The 23740-nt window shown below is 40.2% G+C and overlaps 1 protein-coding gene across 5 annotated transcripts in view; it reads left to right on the top strand.

The window, feature by feature from the left end:
* LOC116062840 (nucleus accumbens-associated protein 2) overlaps positions 1–22905 on the top strand; it is a 34798-nt gene extending 11893 nt beyond the window's left edge. For 2 of the 5 annotated variants that reach the window (XM_035991507.1, XM_035991510.1), the window contains 7 exons: positions 11350–11531; positions 11642–12406; positions 14186–14362; positions 15858–15963; positions 16202–16299; positions 16395–17028; positions 17436–22905. In XM_035991507.1, coding sequence (XP_035847400.1) covers positions 11420–11531; positions 11642–12406; positions 14186–14362; positions 15858–15963; positions 16202–16299; positions 16395–16921 — 1785 coding nt within the window. In that variant the 5' untranslated portion in view covers positions 11350–11419 and the 3' untranslated portion in view covers positions 16922–17028; positions 17436–22905. Of the gene's footprint in view, positions 1–9412; positions 10248–11349; positions 11532–11641; positions 12407–14185; positions 14363–15857; positions 15964–16201; positions 16300–16394; positions 17029–17435 lie in introns of those variants that run through there. The other 3 variants (XM_035991509.1, XM_035991511.1, XM_035991508.1) reach the window with 3 other exon arrangements.
* Positions 22906–23740: the final 835 nt, after the last annotated feature.

The following is a 23740-nucleotide window of genomic DNA, read 5'->3' as shown; positions in this document are numbered from 1 at the left end:
TCTGACGCCTCTGTTCCACAATACAATGGAAGAGTAACTTTACAGTTATGTGTAACATGTAAAAAGTCCACCTCTACTATTTTGGCCACATCTGCCATTGCAAGAAATGCCTCCTCATTTATGACGCCTCACAAAGGATATAACAGCGCACACTAGTTACATGCCATAAACTCTGTTTTCCCTGTCTACACGACAACACACAAACAACGTTTCTAAAAGTCTTCACTCTGGCCAAAACACACAGAAAAAGCTTTGTTTTTAAAAATGCCCATGTACGTGCGGACTAGGCCTTAATAGACAAAAACCACAATGCCGATAACAATATGAAGACCAACATATCCACCAGCAACATTTGGAGACTAGGGATAGATCCGAATATCCGAATATTAGTTTGATGGGTAGGTATTCGATTTTCGGGTTCGGTTTTCGGATTAAAATATTCTTAATATAAATTACATACATACATACATAAATTATTCTTTTTTTAACTTTCACTGTGGTGTTTTGTCTGGATTAAGCTGCTTGCTAAATGTCCACTAGCCGCTGGCTAATTTATGCAGCACTATGTCCTCCATCTCAGCCAACAACGGAGAAATGTTGAGTTACAAGCGAGCAGTCTGATGTTTGTAGAGGGCTGTATGGTTACTGTAGCAGCCTTGTGTCCTTTTCAGGCGATTTGATAAAGGTAAAGATAGTACGGCTGTGCATAATGTCAATACAGGCTGAAGATTAATTTCCACACACTGTGTCCGTCGTCACTCGTCAGACAGTCTGGCAAAAACGCAGGTCTTTCCATTTGTTTTGAATGCCTGCCGATAAAAGTTAAGTCTGAATCAACTTTGGGAGAAAAGCAACTCAGCGTTAACCGGCTAACAGACGCATCAGTTGCGGCGTGCGAGTCCCGTAACGTTTCTTTAAAAACGTTTTAAACACTATTAGGGTAAGAAACGAAACACATGCACTGATCTGCCCGTTTTGTGTATTAAAAGGTGACTGTGTCCTGCAATAACAAAGCAGTAGGGCTGCTCCCTCTTAGTCGATTAGTCGACTAATCGGTCGCTTTGGTCTTAGTCAACTTAGATTTCTGTAGTCGATTAGTCATGTTTTATGCTTTTTTCATGCTGAATGACTTATTTCCAAGAAACGTACGAGTACATCTTTGGTAAACACAAGAATTAAAGTGGTGCTTTTGCATGACTCTTTGCAGAGAAACTCAGATTTACAGATCTGTCGATTAAATCAACTAATCGATTAGTCGATACAATTGAATGAGTGTTAGTCGACTAAGAATTTCTCTAATTGAGCACAGCCCTACAAAGCAGTCGCTTTATCTCTCGCTTCGTCGCCTTTTATTTTTTCTCATTTTCCATGAAATAAAGCTGCCTTCAAGTGTGGTCGGAAATGTTGGTTTCCCCCGCTGCCACCACCGCCACCGAAGCTTCAAATATTCGCTGTTGAAAAGCACCAAAGCTTCGAAGCTCAAACAATTGTATTCGGTACAGCCCTAGTGAAGACAAACTACAAAATAATAGGATGTTTGTTTTATCGATAAATCAAGACAAAAACATCAATAAACAGCAACATTTGTTTTAACTCTAAGTTTTTTTATATGGATCTGTTGACAATAGACACTTTGTTCTAATCAAAAGAGATTCCACCTTCACATTACTGACCCCAAAATGTCAGCTCCACCACGGAGGCTTCAATGGTGGAGCATTTCATTGTACGTACAGTATGTACAGTGACATCTTTTTTTACCCACTCCATTCACATGGTGTCTGTTTTCTGTATAGTATATGCGTGTGCAGGATCACCACTGATATGCTTTTATTTCATGCTGATATATCCTATTTCACTGTCCTGTGCACCATGAAAATCAAATCATGTTTGGAACAAATGCATACTGAGTGTCACCACCGATACACATACACTCGCAAACATACAGACCTGCTGTGAAATCTAACCTAATTGTAGTCCTTGTGTGACAGTTAGTGACACTCAGCAGGCCGTCTCATGGCCCTTGTCCCCAGATGAAGGTCATGCTACGGAGGAGGATATCAATAGGGTTTTAGGGCCATTTGCTTTTTAAACAAAGTGCAAGCAGCTGCTCAAATCTGCTGTGTTTTAGCCTACTTGAGTATCAAGTGTCTTGTGGCCAGGAGTGCCAGCACATCAGTGACACACCTGCTTTGTAAGTGTACTTGCAAGAATAAATTATCAAGGAGCTCTAAAAGCAGGCATCAACTAAAGCCAATTAGCTCCTTCTTAAACCTGTACACTCTCTGCCATTGCACAATCACAGTTAATGAGGGAGCGCATTTGAGATGCCACAAAGGATTCTCCTGAGAATAAACTCAATGTCCTTGTCAAAGCAGAGTCACAAGGCAGGAGTTCAACACCCATAGTGTGATGCCAAGGGCAAATTATGTTTGTTTCGTTTCACTTTTTCTGTAGATGAACATAGTTTTTCTGCAGTCACACTGTTGCCACTTTTTAGGTACACCTAGTTAAAACAAATTGAGTCTAGAACAGCCTTGCAATAAACCCTACCTTCATAAAGGTAGGATAAGGAAAATTACATAATCCTCTACTGGACACTAATTTGCATACAGTCCTTAACCTTACAATTAAACTATAATTAATTATGCCATGCATACCAAAATTGACACCAATATCAGTTTGCTCTTCATTTGACTATTTATTTTCAAGTAATTTCATCACCAAACAGGCAAATCTGCCTGAGCCCATCAAAACTGATACGTTGCTGGCAGAAGCCCTCAGAAGGCCCTCAGGCTCATGGAAAACGTACAGTTCTGTGTTACGCTTTGGACACCCACCAGTCACATGACAGCTCGGAGCTGATGCCAATGTAAAGTATTTATTAGAAACTGTCCCAAAGAAAGAGACATCACATGGTAGTCATGGTGCTGTATACTTTATCATTGTGTATACACACACAAATGCTGCTGCTTAAGATACATAGTCATTCTACTGATGCCCCCTGAATCTTTTCTTGTGTTGGTGGACTCTATCTTCCCTCCTTTTCTTCCTGTGCTACTTACGTGGCTTCCTTTTAAGTTGGAAATCAGGGGGAATTTTCGGTCTTGTGTCAGTGTTTGTTCAAAATATCTCAGCCTTGCGTGAGTCCTGGGCCTGAGTTTCCCTGCTGCTCTAACGTCACACTTATGTGTTGCTATAAACTGAACGACCTGCTGGCCCCCGTAGTTTTGCAATATGAGCTTAGTATTACCAAAAAATGTCTTTGTCATTTTAACACTTTCCCTGTTGTTCTCATGTTATACTGTATTCTCTTCCCCTTTCCTGTGTCTAGAGCAGGATTTTCTTTCTCAAAAAAATGGCAGTCTTGGAAGCCTCCGTGGTGGAGCTGACATTTTGGAGTCAGTAATGTGGAGGTGGAATCTCTTTCGATTAGAACAAATGGTCAGTTTGTTGATATCACTTGGCTTCATCTGTTGCCTTGCTCGGACAAGTAAACACCAAATGCAAATGTTTGAAATGGAATTACAACGTATACCAAGTTATTGGACATTCTGATCAAGTTTTGAATGATAATATTATTGATTCAGACAATCAGGTCTATTTTGCCTATTAGTATTTCGATTTCTTTTTCCAGCATTTTGTATTTTTTCGTTTTGGCTCCAACAGTTCTTTCCTCACCCAGAAGTCTTTTTCTCTTATCACTCTGCCTGATTTCCCTATTCCTCTCTAACTCTCTTCTCCCTGTGACTGAGTTTTGTCAACTTCTGTCTTGTTCTTTTCTATTTGCATTTTTCACGCACCCGCTTTCTGTCCTATCTCCTTTTGTTCGTCTGTCTCCTCTTTTCCACCCCTCTCAGTTTAATCTCCCCTTATGCACCTTTCAATTTGTCTCCCTCTTCTATGTCTATCTCTGTATCTCTCAACTGCATACCCAAAAGCCATCATGTATATTCAAGGGTATGTGGGTTGATATGTTTCTGTGTGTGGCTGTGTGCAGCAATCCCGATGTCCTAGTCGGCAGAGTTTGGTGTGATGTACCGTAGTATCCGCTGCTACTGTTTGTTTGTTTACCTCCCACAGCCACTTGGAGTTCATTAGCAATGCCTTTGCCTCAGGAGGATCATCCACACACAGTCACAAATGCACACACACAGACTCTTCCTCTCTTTGCCACTGTCTGGTTTTCTCTCATGCCCATCACCAGAGCTACAAGCTAAACTGACAGGTAGTCCATCGTAAGCACAACTTTGTGTTTAATAAAGTCTCCTGTCACTGTGAAATGTCAGAGTTTTATGTGTGCTGAGAGGTCGTTAACTTGCTGCAGTGCTGTCTTTTTCCACGAAACTGCTTTTATATAGGCTATTTGTGTATAAGTGTGTGCATGTTAATATTTATCCCCTGTCCTTGCACTAGAAAATGGATGGATTGATGTTAGGGGTGTGCATCTCTCCCTTATAAGACGACCCAATATGTATACATGGGCTATGACACGGTTCTGGGACAATACATTTACTTAGGTGTAATCTTAGAAACAGTAACTCAACCATAGTTCCACATTACACAGCCATTGTGAGCACTCCAATAATAATCATACAGTATTACGCGTATCTTCGATAATACAACCGGATAACGATTCGTATCGGTGAATCTTTACACCCCTAATTGATGTTATTGTTCATTTTACACAAATGACAATTGAGCCTTTGACTGATTCACATAATAATATAACCACATTTATCAAATGTCACAATCCAAGTCTCAAACTGCACATTTAACTGAATTACATATAATCAAATTGAGAATATCTACAAAAGCCGTTTTGGCTGTCACTTTAAATGATTGAGAACTAACACAATATGTGTTCGGATAAAATTGAACACAACCCACATAGCCTAGTTCCAAGTATTACCTTGTAGAATTGATGTTCAATTAATTTGCGGTGTGTCCTCTGCCTCACTTTTGGCCACTTGAAATGCCTGAAACAAGCTGTGAACACAACCCTGAAATGATCATCTCTTCGTAGCTATGGCTAACTTGTTAGCATGCAGTTGCCTATTTACACATCCAGCAGATTCAGAGTAACATTATTGGGTTTCATTTGGAGTTGTGTTTCTGTACATTAAGCGAACGTAAGTCCAGTATTCACTTTCCTTTTAGCTCTGTTTTTGGTCTCTACAGACTCCTGAGAAAAATATGTCTGTTCACCAGCTAGCTGCTAACTTTCTCTGTCTGCTTTTTGGTGTTGGGCAGGTAGGTTACAGTGGGTTTATCAAATATGTTTTGCTGAACATAGCTGTCTTCTGCGGCCAAAACAATACTATGAGAGCAGTGAGAGTAAACTAATTAAGTTACAGGCCAGAAAAAACAAAACAACGTGCTACCTTTTACCTGGCTGGAAACACTAACACAAGCTTTTCCTTCAGAATGTGTGCTCTGTAGCACCGTCTACTTACCGTAAATCATTTTGTGACTTTGCAGGAAAAATTGCTCCCGGGCAAAGGCTTTACTAAAAACTAAATAGAAATAGTGTTCTTTCACTGTTAGTCTCATTTGCTGTTACATGTCATTTATGATCTTTAGATGAAAAATGATACAGTTTCAGAAACATATAAAAGTTACATATAGTCACTTTAATGGAAATAACCTGAAGTTCAACAAATCAATCAGCTTACAGTCCAGTCCAAAAGTCCAAAAAACTGAGTGTTCATACTATATTAATCAGGACAAACAAATCAGCCCATGAAATTAATTATCAGGCGCTGATACTGATGAATACTACTAAACTAAACTAATTGTGACAAGATATTATGACACAGGTATTAGGTCACATCATCCAGCCCTATGATTTTACATGACTTTATATTCACATTGTCATCTTTACAGTATATTGCCACAGACAGCATTGTGCCATTAGTTAAATCTGAAATTCAGCCACTTTTTCTTTTCTCCTACTCAGACCACAAGTTATATTATTGGTGCATATTGAGTGAATACAAGTGGAAAGATACCAGACAATATTCAGCCCACAACAAATCATTTCATAGTTGTCTGTTTGTTACATAACGGCATGAATCATAGCAAGATTTTTTTCTTTTTTTTTAAGATGATTTTGATCCTGACTATGTGCAGACAACTTCACCCAGCAGGGACTATACACAGAGAATGATGTTGCATTATAAGCAGTGATAAGCAGCCTCTCTCACTCTTTCTCTCTCTCTCGACATCCCATAATGATACTGAGACAGACTCCGGCAGACACCCGCTCAGTCCCGATTGGTAGAACTGTTGCCAGGGAGCGTTGCCGTCTCAACGTGGATAGAATCTGTTGTCTGGTATACTTTAGACATGAGAACAACTGCAGGATCTGAATATTTATAACGAGGGAACTGTTGATATTGAGATTGTATAGAGGCAACATAAGCAAGAGAGGAAGGAGCTATTCCTATTCAGCTCACTTCAAACATTTCTTAACTGTATTTGTCTTCTAAATGTATGTTTATCATAGTTAGGTTTTTGTTATCTCCATCTTAGATACAAGTTAGTGTGACACAAACTTAACTTCAAGATTCAACTTACTTGAACTATTCCATAAAGTACTAACATAACTGTGTATGACTTTTAGTGTCCCATTTGAATGTTACCCTATTGTTATTTGGTAGATAGCTACAGTGTAACTAGTATTTAAATCTGTATGCATGTGTGTGTGTCCATGTGTGCCATCTGGCGAATCATTTAATTTCTTCATATTATTTAAAAGTGTCTGGACCTGCTGCTACAGTTAATAACACTGTGTGCGTAGGTATGGATGCTTGATTAAAGTGCATGTAACACATTCCAACAAAGCACACAACAGCTATCTGAACAGCAATTAGATCTCATATCTCTACTCACAAACTACGCTGGCACTCACAGACACACACACACACACACACACGCCTATACAGTGGTGCCAAAAGTCACAGCCGTGTATATAACAATGATTATAAAAACACGCCTTGGTATGCAAGAAACTTTGACATGGAAATGTAAACACAGAGATAAATGAGAACACAAGCAGCAGAGAGGCACACACACACACACACACACACACACACACACACACACACACACACACACACACACACACACACACACACACATACACACACATAATCACCCGTTAGCCACACAAGTTGAGTGAGTTCATGCCTTATGTATATTTTTTCATCACGGATGTGCAAAGTCTATATTTGATGCAGGCAGAAGGAGGGTGCAATTTCCATGTGAATGTTTGTGTGTGTAAATTATGTACGTTTGAATGTGTGTGCATATCCTCATAATGTACATGTACATGCATATTTGTTTCAAATTCATTCATGCATACATTTACATGAACATGCGGCTGTGTATATGTGCAGTGTGGCACACCGCCGCCGTCCTGTCTGCCTGACTCAACATATTCTCTGTTCACTCTTCTTTGCTCTTTCACTCCCCCTCCCTCTTTTCCCTCAGTCCCCCCCCTCTCCCTCTGCCCGGCTGGCACGTACATGCATGTCTGTAGACTCTGTACTGTGCTTGCTGCCGTGGCACGCGCCAACCTCACTGCAATGCAGCCCTGTGTGCATTAATTGGCAGAGAGACAGTGGGTATGTGGTATGCAGGGCGGGGAGGATAGAGAAAAGGGAGCAGGGGGGAAGCAAGAGGCGATGTAAGGACACAATAGTGACAATAACTGATGGATGGACCGATGGACAAGCAGTCTGGCAGGTTCACAGAGGGACAGACAGACAAACAAACAGAATGTGTATTGCTGAGTGTGCACAGGGAGATTACCTGACTGTGTGTTGGCGTGTGTGTAAGAGAACAGGGGGGAGTGTGTATATGTCTGTTTGCATTAGTGTGTTTGCGCATTTGTGTCTCCTGCATTTGACTGTGCTTTTTGTGTGTGCTCACTCATGTGTGCCTATATGTGCCGTGCAGATATCACACTGCTGGGGCAAAGCTCTCTAAACCAAAGTCTGACTCACTGTATTCAACGCTTTGTGATATCCTCGCTTTCATATTTCCACTGTGACTGAAGAGTAAAAGTTTGCTATGTTTAGCATAACTTTCTCCACTTAAGGTTTTTTTTTTGGCAAAAAACATGAAGCGCAATGTGTCTGGATACTTTCTGGGGATACGCTCCATTATACAAATGCTCTGCATCAGCTTTTTATTTCTTTAACAGATTGTGTTGTGAGGTGAAAAGATGAAATGAGATTTTGAAATCACAAATGTTTACTGTCTTCATGTCTCTTCAACCACAATGCAGCGCAGAGGTCAGAGAGCTTCCTCCTCTGTTTTTATTCTGACAAGAATTACACAACACTTAACATGTAGGTACGCACATACTGTACAAATGCATCTGTCGCAGCAATGTTGCATTCTTATCCTCCCACACACACTTTTCTGGAACTTATCCTTTTCTGTTAGCTGTTCTCTTTTATCTTTCCTTCCCTGTCACAGGCTGCGACATCTGGCTCCTGTCCTCCCTTATCCACATCGATAGAGCAACATTTAGTGAGGCCTTCCATGTGCTGGTCAAAAAATGTAATAACAGAAAATACCGAAAATGTCACCTGAATAAGCTGAGCCAGTGAAGTGGACACGTTGATCAATCGTTTAATTTACCAATTCATGTATAAAGACAATACATGAATACACAAAAAATATTCCTTAAGACAGAACTTCTCTCCGCTTGTGTGTAGGTGTTTGGCAGAGAGGTCTTGCATGATTCAGAGAAAATACACAACACTTGCTCAAAAGTAAAACCTCTTTTTTTAATTATTGTCCTCCAATAAATTGTAAGACAATGGGAAATACCTTGAAATGACAGATTGTGTTTTCGATGAACCTTTTTAATTCTACAATTGGAAGGATAGGAGGTTTCAGGCATCACGTATATTAAAAGCTTCCAGTTTAGTAAAGCTTTGCTTTACCAAGATGAATGAAACCTCTATTGCCCCGAGGGGAATTTGTTTTGCACTCAAGGGAGCCACATTGAACATTCAGCACAGACAACAGTAAATAACAATAAACAATAAAAACCACACCAAACATCCAACAACATTGAAGACGTAGAGGATACAGAAAACAGAACATAAACAACAACAACATCAACAATGCAGCAATGGTGGTGACATGCAATCATCAGTCCAATAGCTAAGATGAATCAATAAATAATTAAATAAATAACCAATAGTGCACATTATAAAATGATGTGACACATTCTCTCCAGAGTTGCATCAAACAGGGATTTCAGAAGTTTCACTATTGGATGTTTAATTAATTAATAGTGGCTATGACCTCGGTATGCTTTTCTCATTTCTCTTTTGTCTTAGTCATCCCCCCCCCCCCCCCTTTCTGTTAGACCATATAGGAATCTGTGTCCAGGGGCAAGTGGCAGAAGTTGCTTCAACCTAATTGTCTTTCTCTACTCGTACTGTCCTCAAATGACTTTCTCTCTGTCTCAACTCTCCCCTCCCTCCCTTCTTTGCTTCTCTCTAGCTCTGCCCAGTCTCTGTCTCCGTCTGTAACTGTAGCCTGTGTTTTTTTCTCCCTCCCACTCCCTGCGACGTATAGATACTGCATTGATCAGACACACGCGCGCAGACACATGCACACACACGCACACACTGAGCCTCCCACTCCTTTCATCATTGATTCGCTCTGCTCTCTTTCTCTCCCCATTCTCTTTTTCTCTCTCTCTCTCTCTCTCTCTGTCTTTCTCTCTCTGTCTTTCTCTCTCTACAGCGGCACTTGTTGAATTCAACCCTTGGAGAATAGAGAGAGGGGAGAGAACCAGAGAGAGATAATGACAGGGAGGCAGAGGGAGGCTTTAAGACAACGCTAGAACAGACCGTGAGCAGAGAGAATGGGGCTTTGGAGCATATAGAGATAGAAGCTAGGCTGGGAAAGACAGACAGAGGAAAAGTCAGTCAAGACTGCAGAAAGAAAATCATCTTTGAGACAGTGGGAATGACACTTTAATTGAAAGAGAGAGTCAACCAGACGGAGTACATCAGAGTGCTCTCCTTCCATCTCTAACTACTCCTCTTCTGTCCTGCTGCTGGTGTGCTAGTGTGTGCCAAGGCTCCATGGTGTGTTTTAACCAGAAGACTGGCTTACACAGGTCAGAATGGTCTGGGATAACTGTGAGCGCTTTTCTCTGCATTTGTGCATGTGTGAAAGACTGTAAGCAGAGGAAAGTCGTGTGCTAGTTTCTCCAGGTGAGTGCTTGTGTGCCAGAGTACACAGTCATTTCCCTATGCAGCCTGTACTGTATGTGTGTGTGTGTGTGTGTGTGTGTGTGTGTGTGTGTGTGTGTGTGTGTGTGTGTGTGTGTGTGTGTGTGTGTGTGTTTAGACTCGCACACTTTTATGTAAGTAAGCCAGAGTGCATGCCTGTCTTTATGGAGTGCATGAAGTGGGAGAGAGAGCGAGAGTGTGTGTGTGTGTGAGAGAGAGGCGGTGACATTTTTTTCAGTTTGTATTCCTGGAAACTGTTCTGCAGCATTGCTTAATAATGAAACCAGTGCATATATATGTGTGTGCATGTGTGTGTGTGTGTGTGTGTGTGTGTGTGTGTGTGTGTGTGTGTGGGTTGGTGGGGAGAAGAAAAACAATGAAACAAGGTTCAGGGAAGGAAAGAAGGTGAAAATATGCAGTTATTAAAGTTAGTGTGAAATTGTGTGTATGACGTGAGTTGTGTTGTTTTGTTTTCGAGCCAGAGTTTAGAAAGAGGACAAATGCTGACAACGGTATATAGAGTCAGCGAAATCTCTTAACTCTGAAATGAAAAACGGGTTGTATTTAGTGTGGTTTCCCCCCTTGGATAAGTTGTTGTCAAGGCTGAATTACAAGTCATCAAAGTTCATGCTTGATACATTAAGTGCAATACATTGAATGAGTTCAGGTTTCTTGGAATTGAATCCATGTTAAACAATACATAGCCTTAAGGTATTTCACAGCGTCCTCATATACAGTAGGCACAGCATTTTATTGTTGTTTTTTTTATGTGGACTGAATTGACTCCTCCTTCTCTCTCTTGCCTCTATTCTCTCACCCACTATCTCTGCATATGCATCTCTCTTTCACACACCTCTCACTTTTCCCTCAACAACTGTATTCATTTTCTCACTTCATCTCAACTCTATTTTCATTCTTGCTCTTTCTTTTCTTTTAAGATTCTCTGCATTTTCTCTTCTCGCCCCTCTACCTCCCTCTGGCATCCCTTGTCATCTTTCACGCATTGTCTTTTCACTCCATCTTTATCACTGCATTCCTTGTCTTCCCAATGCATTCTACATACTTTTTTTGTTTTTTTTCACAGATGCCTCTCTCAGTGGCAGAGTCTGCAGTAAATATCTGAAACCCCATCTTCCTATTCCTCTGCAGCCAACATGTCCCAGCTGCTCCATGTGGAGATCCCAAACTTTGGAGCTACAGTTCTGGGCTCCCTTAATGAGCAGCGCCTGCTGGGACACTACTGCGATGTATCCATCCTGGTCAAAGGTTAGTTAGTAGTTAATCTGGAAATTTCAGTTACAGAACTTTGAAATGTTTCATAATTTGTATCAATATTCTCAACTTCTTTTCTGTTCTCTGTTATTTCTATCAACCAGGTCAGGCTTTCAAAGCCCACCGGGCCGTTTTGGCTGCCAGCAGCCTCTACTTTCGTGACCTCTTCAGCAGCTCCACCAAGAGCCAGTTTGAGTTGCCCTCCTCAGTCACACCTGCTTGCTTTGAGCAGATCCTCACTTTCTGCTATACAGGGAAGCTAACAATGGCAGCTAGTGAACAGCTGGTGGTCATGTACACAGCTGGCTACCTCCAAATTCAGCATATAGTTGAAAGAGGCATGGACCTAATGTTCAAGGCAAACTCACCTCACTGTGACTCGCAAACAGCAGGGTCTTTAGAGGAAACAGGATCCGAGCCGCAGAGTCCTTGTAATAATGGTAACGGCCTAGCGGTGGCTGCCCTTTTGGGAACCCCGGGCTGGTCTCCATCCTTACTCATGCCGCAACGTAAGATTAAACTAGAAGGGGGTGACCCGACACCCTTGACAATACCTTTAATGCAAAGCAAGATTTCGTCTTCGGAGTTGGGAAGTCGGCTGGCGAGGGCCGGTTCACTGTTTTACACGACAGCTGGTGGGACCCCCATCCCCGGTATGCCTCCGTATCACCTTCAAGGGCCCGGTGGGGGTGGAGCAGGAGGAGGATCAGGAGTTGAAAGGTCCAGTCCTGGAGCATCCAGCCTGCCAACCACTGACAGTCCTACATCCTACCAGAATGAGGATGAGGAGTTTGAGGAAGAGCCCTATGATGGGATCACAGAGGATGCCTACAGTCATCTCTATGGACGTTCAGCTAACCCCTACGGGAGTGAGTATTATATTTTATAACATCTTTGTGAAGTGTTGCAGTGCTTTGGTGTATCTGGTGGAGAGCACTCATCACTGAAGCTTTACTTTGGATGTTTTTCATCATTAAAAACTTCTAAAAAATATAGTATGTTCTCAGTTATAATCACAAACTAATATTACATTTGTATCTTATAAAAAATGCGATTCAAAAATATTTTATTCCACGACACCGACTATTATCGTATTTACTCTTAACTCAAGTAAATTAAAGTTAAGGAAAAACTGGTCAAAATCAAGACAATTTTCATTTCAATCCTGCGTCAATATCCTCTTGTCAGTGTCTTCAAAATCTTTCTAGTCATGTAAGATCTCAGTAAGTGAGTTGCTTTCCCAATTGCCCTTGGCTCAGATGGAGGTAATTCATTTGATATCAGACCGATCTAAAAGTAAAACTCTGCATGACTTGCAGAAATATAAAGCTACCGATGAATGTAGGGTTTATGGAACATAGTTGCTCCTTGTCCAGACTTGTTATGTATTGTGCAACAAAAATAAAAATAAAACCTGATACACATTGATTTCATCCCAGTTAACTTTAATCTTTCATAAATCATGTATCCTGAGCATCTTGAAAAAGCAGGATTGTGTGCCTCCAGTTTATGTGTGGGTTCTCTCAGCATAAAGATAGCTTTATGGAGTTATGATTGGGGTGCATCGTGACCAACAACACACACCTTATCATTGCTACAACAGCTGGTCTCTACTGCTTTTTGTTATAGTTTTCATACTGGTACAGTTTTGCCTACACATGCAGGTGCAGATGCTACAGTATATTTAGTCGTGTTTGCATTCACACATAAACACAGACCATACACCAATGGAGGACACACTCAAACTCACACATGGATGTGCACACACATGCAGGCACGCACGCATGCACACACACACACACACACACACACACACACACATACACACACACACACACACACACACACACACACACAAACACACAAACACCTTCCATCATTCTTAGCATCCTGCAGCTCAAAGGCATCACACAGGTTTGTCAAATTCTAGAGTTTCAGATATTTATGAAATCCACTCTATCTGCAATCAGTCAGAGCACCCCAGGGTGACATTGTGGGATATTTGAGAACCATGCACTTCTTTCCTGTGTGTGTGTGTGTGTGTGTGTGTGTGTGTGTGTGTGTGTGTGTGTGTGTGTGTGTGTGTGTGTGTGTGTGTGTGGTTTGTGTGTGTGTGTGTGTGTGTGGTTTGTGTGTATACTGTAGTGTAAATGCACATGCAAATGCAATAATCCACACTTTTCTGTATACACTGCGTGCATGTGCATGTGTCTGGCAATTAATGGATTCATTTCTCCTGTTCTCTATGTGTGTTTGTACATGCATGTGTTTGCATGTATCTGCAAGTCATCTCAGAGGTTAGGGAAAACAATTTTGGGAGTAAGAACCTACCCAGAACACCCAGCTTTGGAAATGTCCCCCTCCAAAACTCAAGTTGCTGATGCAGCATTATGACTTTTCTGTGATACACTTGGAATGCTCTAATACATTTATGAAACATAAGATGATTGTATGAGATTACACCAACCTGCTTTACGAATTACATGTTTAGCCTATATTTAAATAGAGGGCACAGTGGGTATGGGATGGTCTTTTCTGTAGTTTATAGTCTGATAATTATATTGATGCATACACATTTATCTATTTCTGTTTTTCTGTGTAAGAAAAAGCTTTCTGAACACGTGTCTATTCTCGCTTGAATTAATCAGTCCAGGACAAGCCAGAGATGGCAGCGATGCCCTTGGCCTTGGAGAGCCGCAACTGTGTGCTGATCCGCAGGGACCTGGTGGCGCTGCCTGCAAGCCTCATCAGCCAGATAGGCTACCGCTGCCACCCTAAGCTCTACACTGAGGGGGACCCTGGGGAGAAGCTGGAATTGGTAGCTGGTAGGCACACACAAACAAACAATTAAACACATGCATCCACTCACACACATTTACTTGCTCACATTTTATCACATGCACACATATGGAGAATGATTTGTATGCAGTAAGATTGGAAAGTATTCATACCTCCACTTTTTTCCACATTTAGATAATTTAAAATTCAATAGTTGGTCATCTTAAACTGACTGAATTAATTTCAACTAAAGATTCAGGACACAAGAGAACTCCAGCTATTGCATTGTGAAAAAGAAAACCCAACCAACCAAAATCAGTAACTGTGAAAAGAGGCCATTGATTGAGCAGGTTACCCACAACCCAGTGACCCTTACTAATATCCCTTTTATGCAGGAGACACATGTATTCCACCTGCATTTGACCCATATGAGACTGCAGTCAGAGGTTAATCTCTGGTCATCTCTAGCTCAAATATACATTGTGGTAAACCATGTTATTACGATATTTTGGTTAAACTATGTTTAGATGTCAATAACATTCAATTGAATTCTGATCCCTGATGAAAACACCATTTAGTAGCATCCAAACCACATTCAACCAGACTCTGAATGGCCGCTATAGTGGTTTTGAGCCGCGTGACTGTGGTGATCTCAAAGGGACAAAACAAAGCTGCAGAGTTCCTCTGCAGAGATTGAGGACCGTGACAGAAGGACAACCATCTCTGCAGTATTCATCAATCAGGCCTTTATGGTAGAGTGACTAGATAGAAGTCACTCTGGAGTAAAAAGCATATGACAGCCTGCCGGGAGTTTGCCAAATGGCCCTTACAAGGCTCTGAGAGCATGAGGAAAAGGATTTTTTGGTATGATGAAACAAAAACTGAACTCTTTGGTCTGACTGTCAGATGTCGCTCTTGGCAGTCAGACCATAGACTTTCAAAGAGACCAGGTACTGTTCAACATGTAGCTAATATAATTCATACAAAGGAGCAGGACAAAATGTTTAATCAATTTAATATTAAATCTTTTCACACAAAAGAATAGAGTCTGAATACTTCCCAGTGAACTTTCCAGACGCGTGCAGATGCATGTTAGAATCAGTAATCAATCCCAAACTTTCTGGTACAAGAGTTCAAAACGTTACTGCATGCTCAGATTCAGTCAGATAGTGATGTAATTGAAAAACCCCAGTGGAAACGGGTTATTCAGTTCTGTAGTCTGCATGTAACATACAGTACACAATAATGTGAAAGAGATGGTTTTGAAAAGAAAACAAAAAACAATTAATAGTGTGCTGTTTTTATGGCCTTCAACTTCTATTCTTCTCCTGGTTTCTGTTACTTTGTACAGCTGAAGCTTTGTTTAACTGCATTAAAGATATCCTTGAACATGAATTTCAAATGTAGCAAAAGAATAAAAGATGAACTGGCAATTGGGACAAAGAGAGAAAGGACAAAGCCCTAGAGTCTGCAAAGATAAATGGATTGTAATATGAACAGTTTTCTCAGCAAATACATTTTTTTTTTTTTCTAAACCGGCAGGTACACAGGTGTTCATGACCCGAGGACAGCTGATGAATTGTCATCTATGTGCTGGTATCAAACACAAAGTCTTGCTTCGCCGTCTGCTAGCCACATTCTTTGATAGGTGAGTATAAAGACATGCACACCTAAGCAGAACAGTTTGTATGAGACTATAAGGGCCTGCTGTAAGATTTGAGTTCTTTGTATGACTCCGAACACTACCGCTGTTGTCTCAAACCAACTTTCACACTCCATCTGTGGCCATGTTGTGCAATGCCTTGGTTGTGTGTGTTCCCATGTTTATCTACTGCATGTGCCTGTTGCTGACTCTGCCCCCTGGTGTTGACTCTGTATCCCTGCAGAAACACTTTAGCCAACAGCTGCGGGACAGGTATCCGTTCTTCTACTAGTGACCCCAGTAGGAAACCCCTGGACAGCAGGGTCCTCAATGCTGTCAAACGTAGGTTTATTGTCCAAATCATTAAATATATATGATCAAATTTTAAAAGAGAACAATTTCTCTAGATTGAGGTTGTTGTTTTCTCTCTTTTGCAGTCTACTGTCAAAATTTCAACCCTAACTTCAAGGAGAGTGAAATGAATGTGATTGCTGCTGACATGTGCACAAATGCGAGGCGTGTCCGCAAGCGATGGTTGCCCAAGATCAAATCCATGCTGCCTGACGGCATGGAGGTATATCGTGCAGGAATGGGCATGGGTGCTGCTGTGGGTCTGGGCCTGGCACTGGGTGCCTCTCAACCAGGAGTACCCCTCCCCTTCGAGCCTGACTTCAAGGCCCTAGAGCAAAGGTTGTATCCAGATCGTAAGAACCCTCTCAGGACTCACCCACCGCTGACAGAGGGTAGCCCTGGGCCTGGGGCAGCTGGGGCAGAGGCTGAAGGTGAAGGAGTAGTCCAGGAGGAACAGGAGGAAGAGGAGGATGAATCTGGGTTAGAGGGTGTAGACGGATCACTGGGGGCGCCAACTTTGATCCCAGGAGTTGAGGCAGTCAATAGTGGCACCACGCCGCCTGAGCAGGAAGTGGAAGGTTTTGGACAAGGTCTGAGGGTGAACGGACAGTGAATGTCCCTTTGGGCTGCCTCTCACATTGTGAAATCTGTATAACACCGCATTTTCTTTTGCTTGCTCTCTAACTCTAACATCTCGTCTACCACTCTTTCTTCTCCTCTGTGCTTCCCATAGACTGTATATTAATGGACAGCTCATGTGTGACGTCACCCATTGGTTTGTTAAGATCTGCTATCGTCGAGTTTGCCGTTACGGGTGCAGCCATCCTGGTTGCGGATGTGACGATTTTAGATGAGAGGGAGGAGTGAGGGAGGAGCGGCTTACACTCTAGGTTACGTTACACACTTTCACTGGCAATCACATCATAGCCCCCTGCTTTATCGCCGATTTTAAAATCAACGAGACCATCATTCAAAAAATGAACATCATTCTGTGTTGCAGAAGACTTAAAACTAGCGATTGAGACCATAAACTCATTATGAAAATGTTTACTGAGGTAATACATCAAGTGAGAAGTGGGTCACTTCGCCGAACCGGATGCGTTGTCCATTAATATTAACAGTCTATGGTGCTTCCTCAACAGGAATCGTAGATCTTACTATACAGGAATTTGTAACACATGCATGTGCACATGTGTGCTTGTGTACACGCATACTTACCGATAGTGGAAGTAGATCACTCATAGTAGCAGTAGACACAGGCATGGCATTAGCACATTAAGAAAATCAACCCTTTCTGCTCCACCCTTTTCTTAGTATATTCAGTATTTACTCAGGACGAATTCACAAAGAATGGATTGCGGCTGCTGATAGCACCATCAATTGCGCATCACTTTCAACCGCGATCTGCCCCGTCTCAAGGTCCCATTCACAAAAGATATTGCGCTAATGATATTACAGTGCAAACATAATAAAGTTTTGCAGCAGAGTGCAATTTGCCTTTTTTGCCTCCGATTGCATTTATTCATGTGGCAAAGTATGAATGTTGCCTTTGCGCCAAGAACACACAGGAACACTTAACTTAGATATGTGCAAATAGCACAGGAGCACTGAGACGCTATATGCTCGGCAGCGCAGTTTGGGGTGCATTTCACCATTTAATGTGTGCTTTTGCGAATTACACAGTTTCTCTCTGTCGTATTAATGCAGGTTTAGTGGCTGCAAAAGCCACGCAATCCCTTTTTTGAATTTGCCCATTAGTATTTTGGCACCCGCAGCAATAATACAAAGGTCTGATAGCAGAACAAATGGCTGCAATGATTTATCATTTTATTGCAAAACAAAAGAAACCGCTGCTTTGCTGGTAGTTTATTGAGTGTGTTATAATGGTTTGTAAAATGATTCAGTTTTCTGGAAAAATCCGAAAATACCCTGTGTACCCTTGGGGAAAAACAGTTCAGAGAAACAAAGCTCTCTTAAATAGTCAGCTTATTTTGCTGTATGATAAATATGTATAAATATATATAACAAAGAATGTATTATAACTTATTATAACTAAAGGTCAAGTAGTGCATTACTGTCATGATGCAGAACAATTTTCCTTTCTGTTTAAACATCACATAATTTTTAGGATAAAGACGAGGAAAACTTTTTCTGCAAAAGCTAAAGACTTCTCGACAATCCTACAAATAATCTATCACATGGAGTTGTATTTTCATGCATATTTGCATGACAAATTGGATTAAGTTGTCAATGTGATGCCTGTGTCTGCTCCAGACCGCCCCTCCCAACCACACACGCATACAGATCCACACACACGTGCGCACATTTCTCACCTTATGATACTTGGTCTTTAATAGCTGCACCGATGCATTAAAAATACATTGTCCAAAAGAAATGTAACAATGCTTTTTATCTTTGAAAAAATCCTTTTGAATTACATCATTCTGTCTTGGAGATACAGTGAGACATGAACAAGAACATGCACTAAAATCCCAGCTTGCATGCATGAATACAAACAATGGATACAGAGAATCATTGAAAACAACAACAAGCCACAAACCTGCATCTAAATAAGAAAACAGCTACTGTTGCCTCGAGATATGCCATTAAAGGACTTTTTTCCACTTCTCACTGGGATCTGTTATCAGTGTGACACATGTTAGAACTGACCTGGGTGGGACCCAGGATCGACTGCGTTTGACACAGTACCGATCGGATTTTCTTTTTTAACTATGGATCGTGCTGTCACCATGAGTAGAGGAGACTGAATATATGGAGTGGTAAGAGGAAGTGCACTACACTGAGTGGTAGAAGAAAGAAGCACTGTTTCACCTTGATGTGGTGGTGTGATTGGCACCAAGACTACATAGTCCTGCTTCCATCCTGTTTATTTTCCTGGGGGGGTTGGGGGGTAAATTATTGAATAAAACTAGTAAGAGCAATTTCTGCTGGCTTATTGCATTTGCACTCAAAAACTGTTAACGGGTGGGAAAACTAAGGAGTTTGGCAAAAATGTGACTGTACTAAAGACTGAAAATGTCCTCCACATCTCCCTGATTGTTTATTTGATGGGGAGATTGTGGGTTTGGAAAGATAAAATTGGTCTTTGTGAAGATAACTGTTTCTAAATTTTGGAAGGGGCGGATGAGGCAATGTCGAACAGGGACTTAAACCTGTATTTGTCATACTCATTTTCATTTTTGATATCTGTTTTCATGCTTTCTGCCATGCATAGGGACACAGTCCAAACAGCATTCCTTTCCTGTTTTGTGCATTGATTTTAAGAGATACACTGTTGTATTTTTTTTTTTCTCTGTGTCAAAGCACATTTAATCACAAGGTCAGACCACCAAATTAAGTGGAGTTTTGGCAAAATTAATTTTTCCACTGCAAAAATGTATAGTATAAGATAACAACCAAGCAAAATAATACAGTATATGCCCCTGATATATTTGATCTGTTTGTTTATGCTTCAGTGCTGTGCCACCTTAAAGGTTGTAATCTTGTTTTGGATTCTTTAGGAGAAGCTTTAAGATGGTCCTGCACAAGAAACACAGGGTTATAATTGCACTAGGTAATAATAATAATGACGTTTACAGTATCTAGTTTTTTTTCTTTTGGAAGAAATGTGATCCACGATAAAACAAGGCTGTGACAGAATGGCTGATGTGAAGAATGAATGTAAACTGTAGCACTGCTTTGCCGAAGGGTCCAAGCCTTGATTGAATATGGTCAAATATGGTCAAGACTCGCTTTTTTCTCAATTGTAAACTCATACTCATACTTAAAAATGGGCCGTAATATAGCATTAAGTTGACTGTGAGACTAGATGATGTTCAAACCTAAAGCTTTAGTGATTTAATGATTTTTAAACTGGTCTTCCAAATTTGTTAACACCAGGGAGTATTTCGAAAACTGAGCGAGGTTCGAGTACAGGCTTTTATAACTCTATTGTTCATTCTATTTTTATCCCAACGAGCTCCTCATTTTTTAGATATTTTGATAGTTATGTGTGTCTCTAATGTTGAAATGACATATATGTGTTCACAAAACGGAGAGATCATGACATTTTCTGTATAGACTTCAAGATTTCGCAAATTATTTCTTTATCTCACTTTTAATTTAAGATTCAGTTCCTAAAGTTGCTCTTGTAAGAAAAATAAAGATATTCAGTTGTTTATTGGAACCACTACCTTAACTATTGGACTTTATGCAAGGATCGCCTGCACTTCTGATTTTGTCAACAGTCTTCCACAAATGTATATAATTAAAGTAAACTAAATTCACAGTTATTACTTTAGATCACAAAATAAGTTTAATCAGCCTGCCCCCAAAAAATTGAAACCTGTGTACTGTGCAGTAAGTATATGTTTATTCTACAGTATTTTTTTCTTTGTATTTTCATGCACAATAAATCTATGCTTTTAGTTCTATTTTCAAACAGGCAGATTTTTTTTGCATGGCCACGACTTTAACTTAGAGAAATGTGAAATGAAACGTTGATATACTCCACTAGTGATAAAGGGGTGTGGAGCAGTGCCTACTAAAATTAGGCTCCAAGCACCTTTGCTCAGTATAATGTATTTAATATTTAATTCACTGATCTTCTTACTGTTTGTTTGCTATCATCTCATTCTTTATGGAGATTGTATGCACCTGCCCAATTCATTTGAACTCATAACAGATGGCACTTAAATGCATTCAACAGCTAATCAGCTAGATGGATGGATCCCCTGGACAGACATCCTCACATTATTTATACGATTGACAGACCTATATAGTATTTCCTTGTTCGCATTTAAGATAAGGCTTTTGGGAAACTTCACTTTGGAATAGTCTTCCTCACAAAACAATCCAAGATAAACATTTTACATTTATTTTCCTTGATGCATTTACATTTCAGCTTCTCCACTGTTTGTCTGCCTTACTGTATGTCTGACTCTGTCCTGGGCAAAAAAATACATACATTTTTGAGGGAATACTATATATTGCTTCTCTTCTGCTTCGGGTCTTTTTTTTGTTTTTCTTGGGCAGGGTGAATTTGAACATGAATGGTGTTGCACTATAAACTGAGATATTCTCAGAGAATGTCATGGCTAACCCTAAGGGAGGATGAGCTGTTTGAGTTGGCTGGAAGAAAAAAAGTCCTGTAAAATGTATGTAATGTTATGTATTTTACATACATCTTTAATTGAAAGCAGTATCCCCTTCACAGCAAACTGTGTAGTTAAGATTGTTTTTATTTTTTATTTAATGACATAAATTTGTCTTTTGCAATATCTGCCATTCACCTGGATGATCATTGAAAATGACAAGAAAAGAGATAGGATGGGATTGTTAGTTGAAAAGAACCTGTTTTTACAACCATTTCTTTTTCAAATAAATTGTTACTTACCTTCTACATGGTCCCCCATTACTGTAAAACTGATAGGCACAGTAGTTTGTGTTCCATTGAGTGGTTTGTCCTGAGAACAATACATATGCAAAGAGACACTTGTATCATAAAATGCATGCCATTCAGACACTCACTCTAACCCAATGAAACCTCTGATCTTTATGTAACATGTATTTTATGCTGAATAACTGTTGTCACTGTTAGCAAACAAAGACTCTTGCAATGAGTAGGGTTGTATTTTTTTATTACACACCCTAGCCTTTTATTGAATGTTTGCAACAAGTTTAATCTATTATAGTAATAACAGCAAAGTAGTGATAAAGAGTGGAATACGTAAACTAACTACCCAGTTGAACCTTCAGCATAAAAATGCACTAAAAGTTTTTATGTGTATGTATGTGTCCTTGAACATAATGCCAGCACTTTAGAACTACTTAGAAAAATGAGAGAAAAGAGTAACCGAGGGTTTGGCGAATTAGGAGAAAACGCAACTTTTAAAGCCATGTGTTCAGAGCGCTGACAATCAGAATAGGGATGAGACCCAAAGTGCATTATGGGAGATCTGACATGACTTGCTGTGCTCTTGTTATTTGCTTTGTCTTTCTCCAGCTTGCTTTGGTCTGTGCTAGCTTACTTTCCAGAGTGGAGGGACATGGTGTTGTTAACTCCAGCCTTCTTGGTTATAAGTGTGTGTCGCTGCAACAAGGACTGACTGATGTTTGACTGATATCTTGGTGCTTCGTGAAAAGAGCTGTCCCATGTTGACATGGACCATATCTGTAATGCTCTGGTAAGCTTGGGCCGAACTTGGTCCTAAGTCTGGGCTTATTGGTAACCTCTCAATGTCCATATGACAAAAGAGGATCTTATCATGCAACCCTACACTTTGATCATGGTAACGTTCTTCACTATCAACAGGGCTTGGACCAGGCAAACTGGGATGGGACAATTTCAGTGTTGATACTGCTTTATGTTTCAAATGAAAAATGTTAAAATGTGTATGCGCCTTCTGACTCAAGCATCAATAATATATACAACAGAAATGCAAGTTGCCACTTTTGATGTTGCATAAGAATCTACTTTTCATTCCCATCATGGTATTTGCCATCAGCAGTTTCAGTTGTGTAGTCCAAGAGTACCTGATTTCTTTAAATGCAATACAGAAAAATCTGCTTTCTAATAAAAGTCCTTACTTCACCATACACTGCCCTCCTCTCTTTTGTCTCTGTTGCTATTGGGTTGTTTCTTAAAGATAGCTGTGTACCTTCAGGGATTTGCTCAGTGCTAACCCAAATACCCGTTACACAAGAGAATCATTTTATTAAGATTTCACACCAAGAAACCTTGTTTGAGAAGTTCTTGCAAGTTGTGATGTATTGTAGAAATGCATTGAAATATAGCAGGAGGACATCGTCAAGAAGCAGGGCAATTACGCCCTATCAAAAGTTTGTAAATCATCCTTAACATAGGCTATTGAGACTTTTTTGGAAAGCCACAATAAGAAGTCTGAATTATTTTTACAAAAGGCATAAAGATAGTGATAGTATATCTTCATAAATTCGTGTTAAATTATATCTTTTTTAAATCTGCATTGGAACTCAATATATTTTTTTGTGTTTGTCTTTAAATGTAACACATTTTGGAACAACCTAGTTCCAAAATAAGCCAGATATTGTCCCCATTTGTTAAAGGAGCTTTTGTGTATGAGCTCAGTGTTCTAGTCTCAGGATTTTTCTGGTTTATTTATTTGAAGTGATTTTAATACAATCTTACATCACATTAACAAAACAAAAAAATCTTGTGAAAATGATAAAGGAAAACAAGTGAAAACAAAATATCTTCTTGCCAAGGCATTCCTTTTAGCCATACAAATACATAACAAATATATATGTAGGCTACAAATAAAATGATTCATTAACATTTAATTGACAACGATATTCATCAAGGGTGGGTGGCTATTTTCAAACGTATACATTTTGATCCAAATACTCAAATAAGATGTGTCGATGTTTCTATATCAGCTTTGGCAGAAATTAC

The sequence above is a fragment of the Sander lucioperca genome, chromosome 14, assembly GCF_008315115.2.
Source record: "Sander lucioperca isolate FBNREF2018 chromosome 14, SLUC_FBN_1.2, whole genome shotgun sequence".
Taxonomy (NCBI): domain Eukaryota; kingdom Metazoa; phylum Chordata; class Actinopteri; order Perciformes; family Percidae; genus Sander; species Sander lucioperca.
Note: the sequence above shows the minus strand (reverse complement) of the source record. Positions and strands in the feature narration are given on the sequence as shown.